This window comes from Nycticebus coucang, chromosome 14, assembly GCF_027406575.1.
Source record: "Nycticebus coucang isolate mNycCou1 chromosome 14, mNycCou1.pri, whole genome shotgun sequence".
NCBI lineage: Eukaryota > Metazoa > Chordata > Mammalia > Primates > Lorisidae > Nycticebus > Nycticebus coucang.
Genome location: NC_069793.1, coordinates 17,837,151 through 17,849,050, shown reverse-complemented (window position 1 = coordinate 17,849,050; position 11,900 = coordinate 17,837,151). Strand labels below are relative to the sequence as shown.

Sequence of the window (11,900 nt, the reverse complement as noted above, 5' to 3'; positions counted from 1 at the left end):
GTGGCACACCTTTTAGCTGTGGGATACAACTAGAAGAGGGACTCTACCTAACAAACGCAAATATTGTAACCTAGTTGTTTGTACCTTCACATTAACCTGAAAGAAACAACAATAACAAAATAAAAAACCACAAAACAAACAACCAAAAAAAAAAAAATCTTTAAACTGTCAGGCATGGTGACACACACCTGTAGTTCCAGCTACTTGGGAGGATAATGAGGGAGGATCAGTTAAGCCCAGAAGTTCAAGGTTATAGTACTCTATGATTGTACTTATAAATAGCCACTACATTCCAGACCAGGTTACATAATGAGATCTTGTCTCCAAAACAAAAAAAAAATTAAAAACTAAAAATTTAAAGTAATACACATTAAAAATATTAGATACCAAATAGATTATCGACATATTGTTATAATTTTGCACTCATAAAATAACAGTTTTATTTTATATGTTGGAGTTCATTATCTTTTGAAAAAAAGGCTTCCTCTTTTAAAAAAATTTGAGAAGCACTGTACTTGTCCAATCTATTCCTCATCTCACAACAAAGAAATGGAGAACACAAAGGGGCTGCCGTGTCTTTTGGAAATTGTGGATATTGAGACAGTAAACTAGATTAGGAGTATTTCTTTGCTTAGAAGTAAACTAGATTAGGAGTATTTTTTTCTTTTTTGAGACAGAGTCCCATTTTGTCACCTTCGGTAAAGTGCTGTGGCGTCATAGCTCACAGCAACCTCAAACTCTTGGGCTCAAGCCATTCTCTTGCCCCAGCCAACCTAGTAGCTGGGAATATGGGCACCTGCCACAATGCCCAGCTATTTTTAAAGATGGTGTCTCACTCTTGCTCAGGCTGGACTGGAAACTGTAAGCTTAAGCAATCCACCCACCTCAGCCCCCAGAGTGCTAGGATTATAGGCATGAACGATCGTGCCCGGCCCCGATTAGCAGTATTTTGGCTATGTGCCACCTCTCCCAAGAAATATGGTATTTTCTTTATCTTAGTCCAATCCTAAGAATTCTCATTTTGTGCTAAAACCAAAAGGTAAGAAACAATACAAAATGCAAAAGAAATATTTCAGAAGATAGTTAACAGCAAGCCTACTCAGGGCCAAATCCTTCACTTGAAAACATAAAAAGCTTAGTTCTTAGTTCTTGACTTAGTTCTACATAAAAAGCTCGTCTTCTTAGCATGAAACTGCCTGGAATGAGGTAGAATGACAGAATTAAGTGACCCATACTGTTCAAAGTTGATATATTTCACAACTGTTTGGTTCTCAGCATCATGCCACAGGGCCCAGATATCCGTGGAAGTTAAGGCAAAGTCAATCAGTGTCTCCTAGGAGGAAATGTAAAAAAAAGGGCTAAAAGAACAAAGAAAAGGTAGTAATTCATGGTGACTTAAATTTGTATTGGTGTGAGAGGTAAAGGGATAAAAACAAAACATAGTGCTACATGAACTTGGTACAACCCAAATGAAATTTTGTTCCCACACATCAGGAAATACTCCACTTTAAGACTACAGTCCCATTACACCTGCAATCTCCAGCCCCTGGGCCTCAGACCAGTACTGGTCCATGGCCTGTCAGGAACCAGGCTGCACAGCAGGATGAGCAGTGGGGGAGTGCGGAGGGGACAGAAGGAAGCTGCATCTGTATTTACAGCTTCTCCTCATTGCTGGCATCACTGCCTAAGCTCTGCCTCCTCTTCCTTGTCCCTATCCCCAAGACTACGGAAATACTGTCTTCCGTGAAACCTGTCCCTGGTGCTGAAAAAGATTGGGGAGTGCTGCACCACACACAGTGGGGTTAGCCAACGCTTCTTCTTCTTATACTTATATAACACGCAAAGGATGATTCAACCTACCTGAGAAGTGAATAGTGAGGAAATGTGATCTAGACTATAGCGGTTACTCTCGGTGCTCACCAACTGGAAAATGCAGAACTGTTAAAACACAAGTTGGTAATTTATATACTTGTAAAAAGCAACATGTTACTTTTCTAAGCAAGGGCTATTTGCATGTAGAACCATTTTATTTAAAAAGGTGGTAAGATACACATAAGCATAACATTTGCCTCTGTAACCATTTTTAAGTGTACAATTCAGTAGTTATAAGTATATTCATGGTTGTGCAATTTCCAGAACTCTATTTTGAATAACTGAAACTCTACGCCCATTAAACCACTCCCCATTCCCTACTGACCCCAATTTCTATCAACTACTATTTCACTGACTCTAAGACTTTGACTCTTCTACATGCTTCATGTAAGTGGATAAAGAAAACGATAAATCATACACTATTTATCTTTTTATGAATGGCTTATTTTGCTCAGCATAATGTCCTTAAGGTACACTCATGTTATAGCATGTGTCAAATTTTCTTCCATTTAAAAACGGAATAATAGGCTCAGTGCCTGTAGTCAGTGGCTAGGGCGCCAGCCACATACACTGAAGCTGGCAGGTTCAAATCCAGCCCGGGCCTGCCAAACAATGACAACTACAACCAAAAAATAGCCGGGCATTGCACTGGGTGCCTGTAGTCCCAGCTACTTGGGAGGCTGAGGCAAGGGAATCGCTTAAGCTCAAGAGTTTGAGGCTGCTGTGAGCTGTGGCACCACAGCACTCTATGGAGGGCAACAAAGTGAGACTGTCTCAAAAGGAAAAAAAAAAAGGAATAATATTCAACTGTAGGCATACAGTATATTTTATCCATTCATCTTTCAATGGATGTTTGGGTTGCTTCCATCTTTTAGCTATTGTATATAATGTTACCGGCCAAACTGCAACAACAAAAAAACACAAAAATAAACAAACTTAATTAAAAAAAAAAACTAACTTAAAAAAAAATATATCTCTTTGAGACCTTGCATTTAATTCTTTTGGGTATATAAACAGAAGTGGAATTTAAGGATCACATGGTTATTCTATGTTTAATTTTTTTGTTTTTTTTGAGACAGAGTCTCACTTTGTCACCCTTGGTAGAGTGCTGGGGCATCACAGCTCACAGCAACCTCAAACTCTTGGGCTCAAGTGATTCTCTTGCCTCAGCCTCCTAAGTAGTTAGGATTACAGGTGCCTACCATAATGCCCTGCCTATTTTTAAATTTTTTTTAGAGATGGGGTCTTGCTCTTGCTTAGGCTGGTCTTGAATTTCTGAGTTCAAGCAATCCACCTGTCTCAGCCTCCCAGAGGGCTAGGATTACAGGCATAAATCACCTCACCCAGTCTACTTCTAAACATTAACTTCCCCATAAGCACGAAATGTGTACATACCTTTCGGTAATTCCATTTGTTTACCCAGACTTCCAAATGTGCTCTTTCTTGTTTAGTTTTAGTTAACTTTTTCAGTCATGTTTCTTTAAACTCTCTCCCTTCCTACTGACAACCCCTCCTTTAAGATCTTCTAATCCACATTCTGACAAAAACCCCACCATCACCTCAGAAATAAGCTTAACACATGAAGCATCTAGGTGGTACCAAGAGCTTAAATACCCTCAGTGAGTGTCAGCTATTTCCCCACATCAACACACACAGCGTAACTCACTTATTCCATACCTGTCCTCGTTTTGGTGCATGCATGTATATTCCTAGGTAGAGCCCCATGGAAGGGGAATAAGCAAGTCGTAATTTGTGTCCAGTTCCAGCAGTGAGCCGAAGGTCTTTATTCACGGGTACATACTCCAGCATATCAGCTACCATGAGGCACATTTGGTCCTGCCCAAGATAAATGTTAACAGGTGGTATTCAAAGAATATTCAGGCTAGATAAACATATTCTCTACCTTCTGAGAAGATGCACTTTCATTACATCTATCACTCTATCTAGTTTATCTGCTGAAAGACTTTATAGATTTTTGTTTTTAAAGGCTAGGATGAAAAATATTTTTTCAGTCTGATGGATAAAATCATCAGCTTTGCTTTTTGGTTAATCTTGGAAATTATTTTTCCAACTTGCATTTTAAAACCAAATTTACTGCTCTTTTTTTTTTTTTTTTTTTTTTGTAGAGACAGAGTCTTACTTTATGGCCCTCAGTAGAGTGCTGTGGCCTCACACAGCTCACAGCAACCTCCAACTCCTGGGCTTAAGCGATTCTCTTGCCTCAGCTTCCCGAGTAGCTGGGACTACAGGCGCCCACCACAACGCCCAGCTATTTTTTGGTTGCAGTTTGGCCGGGGCCGGGCTTGAACCCGCCACCCTCGGTATATGGGGCCGACGCCTTACGGACTGAGCCACAGGCGCCGCCCAAATTTACTGCTCTTAAATAAAGGGTATACTTTGTGCTACTCTCTCAACTTTCCTATGGGATTTATAATATTCAAAATAATAAAAAGAAAAAAGGAAGGAAATGTATGCAAAATAAAGCTAAGTGAAATTGTCTGAATCTGGAAATCACACATAATTTCCAAACTAAATGATCTGATAACCTTTAAAAAAAGCAGTAAGGTAGATTTCAGTTCTCTCACAATTCCAATTTAAATTATAGTACTATAGATGTAGCATTTACCTTGAAAGACCACATCCGTAGCTTATGATCCTGACACAGAGCAAAGATAAAGGCATCATGCTCGACACAGTGAACAGCAAGACTGAGGGGACGATCTGAAGTCCCCTGTTCACCCCTAAAAACATACGGTTAAGTTTTAGTTTAACTGCTGAAAATAATCTGATCATTAGAACTTGCAATTCAAAAGATTGTTAAGTGTACACTCAGAAGGAACAGCAGCTTATATGCTGATATAAGACAAATACATTCCTGTTTGGTTTATAATCATTTGCTATAATAAATTTAAAAGTATCTACATAACAGTGGGACAATTTCCTTTTGTACTGTTTTACTCTAACCATCAAAAATCTTCACTTGTAGTCTCGGTGCTGGTAACTCAGTGGTTAGGGTGTTGGCCACATACACCGGGGCTGGCAGGTTTGAACCCAGCCCGGGCCTGCTAAACAACGACAACTTCAACAAAAAAATAGTCGGGTGTTGTGATGGACGCCTGTAGTCCCAGCTACTTGGGAGGCTGAGACAAGAGAATCGCTTAAGCCTAAGAGTTGGAGGTTGCTGTGAGCTGTGATGACACAGCACTCTACCAAGGGCAACATAGTGAAACTCTGTCTCAAAAAAAAAAACAAACCCAAAACTTCACTTCTAATAACTTTAAACACAATTAAATTTGAGAAATCAGGGTAGAGCATTGAACTGACTATTGTGAGCATAAACAGTAAGCCAGTCTCTGTTGCTAAGGTGTCCAATCACAAACGAAATGTACTCTGGGCCGGGGGCACTGACTCACACCTGTGAACCTAGCACTCTGGGAGGTCAAGGTGGGAGGAGTGCTTGAGGCCAGGAGTTCAAGACCAAGACTGAGCAAGAGCAAGACCCCATCTCTACAAAAGACCGAAACAATGAGCCGGGCATTGTGGTGTGCTACTCAGGAAGCTGAGGCAGGAGAATCACTTGAGCCTAGGAGCTTGAGGTTGCAGTGAGCTATGATGAAGCCACTGAACTCTAGCCCAGGCAACAGAGCAAGATTGTCTAAAAGAAACAATACATGTACTCTAGGGCAACGCCTGTGGCTCAAGGAGTAGGGCGCCAGCCCCATATGCCACAGGTGGCAGGTTTAAACACAGCCCCAGCCAAAAACTGCAAACAAAAACAATACATGTACTCTGGAGCATTGTTTTCCTCAGACAAAATGGAATATTATACTGACTCTTCTCCTTTCTTTTTTTTTTTTTGAGACAGAGTCTCACTTTGTCACCCTCAGTAGAGTGCTGTGCTATCACAGCTCACAGCAACCTCAAACTCCTGGGCTTAAGTGATTATCTTGCCTCAGCCTCTCGAGTAGCTGGGACTACAGGTGCCCACCACAATGCCCGGTATTTTTAGAGATGAGGTCTCGCTCTTGTTCAGGCTGGTCTCGAAACTAAGAGGTCAGGCAATCCACTTGCCTTGGCCTTCCAAGTACTGGGATTACAAGTGTGAGCCACCCTGCCTAGTCTTTCTGTCCTTTCCAGTATCATGTCTACCTTGGAGTAAGACCGGAAACACTAACAGGTGCCAACCAGTGCCGACCCAATTCTTGGGCCTTTTGATTTACCTATCAGACATGTACTCACCTGATAGCTGTTGGCATCCAGCCTGTAAGCAATCGCTGCATTACTGAACTCTGTTTCAGTTCCACAACAGATACCATCCCTACAACGATATGCAAGGTACCTCTGGATCATACTTGGAGAAACTCAAAGACTAGAATGATGTAACCACAAACAAGGTCATTATAACAGGTGACAGGTTTCTATAAATTTCTGTACTAAAAAAGTTTTAGGATGTACTTTTCCTACATACATCACACCTAAAATATTTTGAATCATAATAAGATCAATAAAAATAGCATTTTTATACATGTGCAAATTTTTGCCATTTATAAACAGTGACCTATATTGCCACTCAGCAGAAATCACTTCATTCTTTCCAAAACAATCACTGGGTACCTTTCAGCCATCAGTTAGTTCTAGATGCTGGACTAGTATACAAAACTATACTGTTTTATAACAGTAAGCAAAATAAATTAAAAAACCCTCGTCCCCAGGGAACCTACATTCCACTGGGGAAAGAAGCAAACAGTCAAATTAAGTAGAATGGTAATAAGTGAAGAAAAATAAGACACAAAAGGGATATAGAGAACCCTCATGGGGGACAGGACCTGTAAGGAGTTGTAATTTTGAAAAGGGTGGTCAGGGACAGCCTCACTGAAGTGACACTGAGTAAAAACTTAAAAGAGGTGAGGAAATGAGCCAAGTTTGTAGCTGGCTTTCCCAGGCAAAGGCCCCGAGGTAGGAGTATGCCTGGTGTGTTCAAGGAATTCCAAGGTGTGTGGCTGGTGGAGAGAAGGGGAGGGGGAAAGAATGAAAAGATGAGTTTAGAGAGGCAACAGTGGGGCACTCGTAGACAGCATAAGACTCTGGGTTTATTCAGAGTGAGATGAAGAACCCTCAATGGACAGCTTTGTGCTCTCCTGTCACATGACCCAACTTATGTTTTAAATTGATCAGTTTGCCTGAGAAATTTCTGAAGACGGGTAAGGACAGATCTTAGGAGGTATTTAGGAAGCTAATGCAATAACCCAGATAAGAGACAGATAGTGGTGAACTGATGCAAGGTATCGAACTCTATGTTTCAATTAACTTATTGTCATTACAATACCTCCACCTGAGCAAGACAACTAGTCGATTTGTCTCTTAGCATGAGACTTAAAACCTTATTTAAATACATGCCCAATCCCCATTCTTACCAGGTAAATCATAAGGAGGTAGTTTAAGAATAAAGATCGCCCCAGAAGCAGATGGCAAAGCAAACAGAGCCTCCCCATCACTGCTAAGCCAGGCTGCTGAGATGGTGGAATTAGGGGATATTCCAGGAACTGCTGGAATTAAATGATAGTTGCAGGGATCCCTGAAATCAACTCTTCCAATGTCAGTGAATATTGACTGCATCTGACTTTCAATTACCAACTCCTGTGGAGTAAATTAAGAAGAAAAATCTGTTAAATCAAAATAAGCTGAATTTTGCTCAGTTTCTCTCAATTGCTAAAAAATCTTTTAAAGTTAAAAACTGTGGAGCTTAAGAAGAAAGCTTTTAAATGGGAACTATTTCTTTTCATCTCGTTCTGAATCTTATGGAAAAAAAAAAACAAAACATTTCTTCAGCTACAACTATGTGTCTGATCATTTAAAAATGGTAATTATCGGGGCGGCGCCTGTGGCTCAGTGAGTAGGGCGCCGGCCCCATATGTCGAGGGTGGCGGGTTCAAACCCAGCCCCGGCCAAATTGCAACAGAAAAATAACCGGGCGTTGTGGCGGGCTCCTGTAGTCCCAGCTGCTCGGGAAGCTGAGGCAAGAGAATCGCGTAAGCCCAAGAGTTAGAGGTTGCTGTGAGCCGTGTGACGCCATGGCACTCTACCAGAGGGCAGTACAGTGAGACTCTGTCTCTACAAAAAAAAAAAAAAAAAACATGGTAATTATCAGAGCAGTGCTTATGGCTCAAAGGAGTAAGGCACCAGCCCCATATGCCGGAGGTGGTGGGTTCAAACCCAGCCCTGGCCAAAAACTGCAAAAAAAAAAAAAAAAAAGTAATTATCAAAGAATGCTTGGTGAGGGATAAAAAGAACCCAAATTGCCTTCAGTTCCAAAGAATATTACTCAAGCACTAAATCTGTGACAGCCAGGGTAATTTGAGAAATAAAAGATATTACACTTAACCAACTTACACTCCTATACATCCGGGAAGGGTGTGGTAGAAGTAACCTGTGCACTGTTTGATTGGTCAATATCAAAATTATCACATGATTCTGAGTCTCAGAGACATAAACCCCTCCAGGTAAGACACTGCAATTTTGAAATTTTAGGCGAACTGCATTATTCAACAGATTTATGTCCAGTGATTCCTCTACCAGCTCCAATGTATCTCCGGAGGTCTTCCTGTTAAAAAAAGAGACATTTTTAAGCTTTTCTTTCTCATTGACCATTGCATTGAAATATATGAAAACAGCATCCAAGTGACTGCCCCAAATTTGAAAATTTTGGATAAACAGATTCAGACCTCTTTTACGTTCTAAATCACCACATTATATACATTTATAAAACATGGGATAACAAAATTCAAATCTCATTATCATTTTGTTAAATGAAAGCATTTCCAAACTTGATAGCCCATTTATTTAGGACAATATTCAATACAACTGAACTTTACTATAATAAAAATCAACATTCCACACCCCCATTACTTATAGTAGAGCACAGCCTTCACATATACTACAGTGTCAAACAAAATTGATGTTAATAATTGTGGGTATTAAAAAAAAATAATAATAATTGTGGGTATTTTCTCCTTGTATTACTTCTTAGCTGGCAATAGCACAGAAGAATAGCAATTTAATGGGTTTTACCCTTTACAGTTGTGTGTGTGAGGTAAAGTATTTCTCATTAAATAAATATTCTAATCTAGGCATGGTGGCTCATGCCTATAATTCCAGCACTTTGGGAGGCTGAGGCAGGAGGATCATTTGAGGCCAGGAATTTAAGACCAGCCTGGGCAACATAGAGAGATCCTGTCTCTAAAATAAATACAAATTAGCCAGTGTGGTAGTACGTGCCTGAAGTCTAAGCTGCTCAAGAGGCTGAGGCTGGAGGATTGCTTGTGCCCAGGAATTCAAGGTTACAGTAAGCCATGACTGTGCCACTGCACCCCAGCCAGAGCAAGAGAAAGATCTGGTCTCTCTCTCTCTTTTTTTTTTTTTTTTTTTGAGTCAGTGTCTCACTTTGTTGCCCTCGGTAGAATGCTGTGGCATCATAGCTCACAGCAACCTCAAACTCTTGGGCTCAAGTGATTCTCTTGCCTCAGCCCCCCAAGTAGCTGGGACTACTGGCACCCACCACAACGCCCAGCTATTTTGGTTCAGGCTGGTCTTGAACCTGTGAGCTCAGGCAATCCAAGTGCCTCAGCCTCCCAGAGTAATAGGATTACAGGCATGAGCCACTGTGCCTGGCCCAAGACCTGGTTTCTTTTTTTTTTTTTTTAAGACCTGGTTTCTTAAAAATATAAAAATAACTTTGCATGACTGGGCGTGGTGGCTCACTTCTGTAATCCTAGCATTCTGGGAGGCTAAGGTCGGTGGATTACTTGAGCTCACAAGTTTAAGACCAGCCTAAGCAAAAAGCGAGACCCTGTCTCTACTAAAAATAGAAAAACTGAGGATTGCTTGAGCTCCAGTTTCTATGAACTATGATGCCACAGTACTCTATCCAGGGCAACAACTTGAGTCTCTGTCTCAAACAACAACAACAAAACTTTGCATATTGAACATACTAAGGCAGGTTTACCATTACTCCTCAAAAAGAGTTTGCTTAGTAATAAATAACGGGGTAGAGTTTATTTTCCTTAACATCTGGCTCCTAGTTTTAACCTCTGCTCCTCTAAAGTAAAAATAATTTTCTACTAAAATTGTTCTGTCTTTCTTTAAGCATCTCATCATCTCAAATTCCTTTCATTTTCTCTACTTTAATGTCCTTTTAACACCTTAAAGTGTTTTTCCTTCCTTTTTTGTGAATGCTCCCTTGCCTAAAGACAGGATAGATCATATCCTAGAATTATCCCACCATAAATCCTTCTTTTACTAAAAGTCTGCCTTTACGCCTGGGATTGTCATCTTGGACATCTATAAATATTTTGGTTGCTTCTGACTGTTTCATCTTACCTATAACGAGAAAAGAAAAAACATCTATGTTATGAATAAATCCAGGGTCTTCTTTCCACAGAGCTAAAAGAGTTTTAAAAATCTATCGGTTGGTTTGGCACCTATAGCTCAAGTGGCTACAGTGCCAGCCACATACACCGGAGCTGGCAGGTTTGAATCCAGCCTGGGCCCACCAAACAACAATGACAACTACAACGAAAAAATAGCCAGGTGTCGTGGTGGGCACCTGTAGTCCCAGCTACTTGGGAGGCTGAGGCAAGACTTGCTTAAGCCCAAGAGTTTGAGGTTGCTGTGAGCTGTGACACCACAGCACTCTACCCAGGGTGACAGCTTGAGACTCTGTCTCAAAAATAAAAAAAATCTACTGGTCCTGGCTGAGCCCCTGTAGCTCAGTGGTTAGGACACTAGCAACATGCACCAGGGCTGGTGGGCCTGCTAAAACAAATGATCAAGGGTGGTGCCTGTGGCACAAAGGAATCGGGTGCCGGCCCATATGCCAGAGTGGCAGGTTCGAACTCAGCCCTGGCCAAAAACTGCAAAAAAAAACAAATAAAAATCTATTGGTCCTGGCCAGTGGTGCACGCCTGTAATCCTAGCACTCTGGGAGGCTGAGGCAGGTGAATAGCTTGAGCTCACAGAGTTTGAGACCAGTCTGAGCAAAAGCAAGACCCCATCTCTACTAAAAATAGAAAAACTGGGTGGCGCTTGTGGCTCAGTGGGTAGGGCACCGGCCCCATATACCAAGGGTGGAGGGTTCAAACCCGGCCCCGGCCAAATTACAACAAAAAAATAGCTGGACATTGTGGCAGGTGCCTACTTGGGAGTCTGAGGCAAGAGAATTGCCTAAGCCCAGGAGTTGGAGGTTGCTGTGAGCTGTGTGACGCCACGGCACTCTACCGAGGGTGATAAAGTGACACTCTGTCTCTACAAAAAAAAAAAAAGAAAGAAAGAAAAACAAGCATGAGGATCACTTAAGCCCAAGAGCTGGAGGCTGCTATGAGCTATGATGCCACGGCACTCTACCCAGGGCAACAGCTTGAGACTGTCTCAAAAAAAGAAAAAAAACAGTGGCACCTATGGCTCAACGGAGTAGGGCACTGGCCCCATATGCTGGAGGTGGTGGGTTCAAACCCAGCCCCGGCCAAAAACTGCAACCCCCCCCCCCAAAAAAAAAAAAAAAAACCCTAGTCTTCCTTGTTAAGGGATATACAACCTAGCAGGAAACACAGTTTAAAGCAGTGACAAGATAAAAAAGCATATTATATTAATATTTAAAAAAGTCTATTAGCTAGGCAGGCTGGGATGCTGAAGCAGTGGATTGCTTGAACCCAGAAATTTGAGGTTGCAATGAGCAAGGTCTCAAAAAAAAAAATCTATTAATCTTTACAAGAAGACCCTAACAGTGGCCAGGGAATAATATGATAGTATGTCATGTGACTAAAGAAAAAAATGACAGTACATACTGTGCTTAGACAAAGCCAGAACTGTGTTAGGGATGCAGGGTCAAGTTCTTCACATGCAACTCTGCAATGTGGCAGGCTTGGAACGGTAGAAAACAGCACGGTGGGAAGGCCCTAACTTCCCATCAATGTATACTATATTACCTGCATTATTCCCCCCTAAGCAAGCCCCCTTTCAGCAACTAAAGGCCA

At 41.4% G+C, this 11,900-nt stretch overlaps 1 protein-coding gene across 1 annotated transcript in view; it reads right to left on the bottom strand.

Annotated features, from left to right (window-relative positions):
- Positions 1-11,900, bottom strand: part of NUP160 (nucleoporin 160) — a 63,857-nt gene that overhangs the window by 45,828 nt on the left and 6,129 nt on the right. Inside the window, exons 3-9 of the mRNA XM_053561755.1 lie at positions 8,263-8,473; positions 7,287-7,509; positions 6,112-6,190; positions 4,499-4,613; positions 3,550-3,708; positions 1,861-1,938; positions 1,236-1,333 (exon numbers count right to left, since the gene is read on the bottom strand). Of these exons, the coding sequence (XP_053417730.1) occupies positions 1,236-1,333; positions 1,861-1,938; positions 3,550-3,708; positions 4,499-4,613; positions 6,112-6,190; positions 7,287-7,509; positions 8,263-8,473 (963 nt within the window). The remainder of the gene's footprint in view (positions 1-1,235; positions 1,334-1,860; positions 1,939-3,549; positions 3,709-4,498; positions 4,614-6,111; positions 6,191-7,286; positions 7,510-8,262; positions 8,474-11,900) is intronic.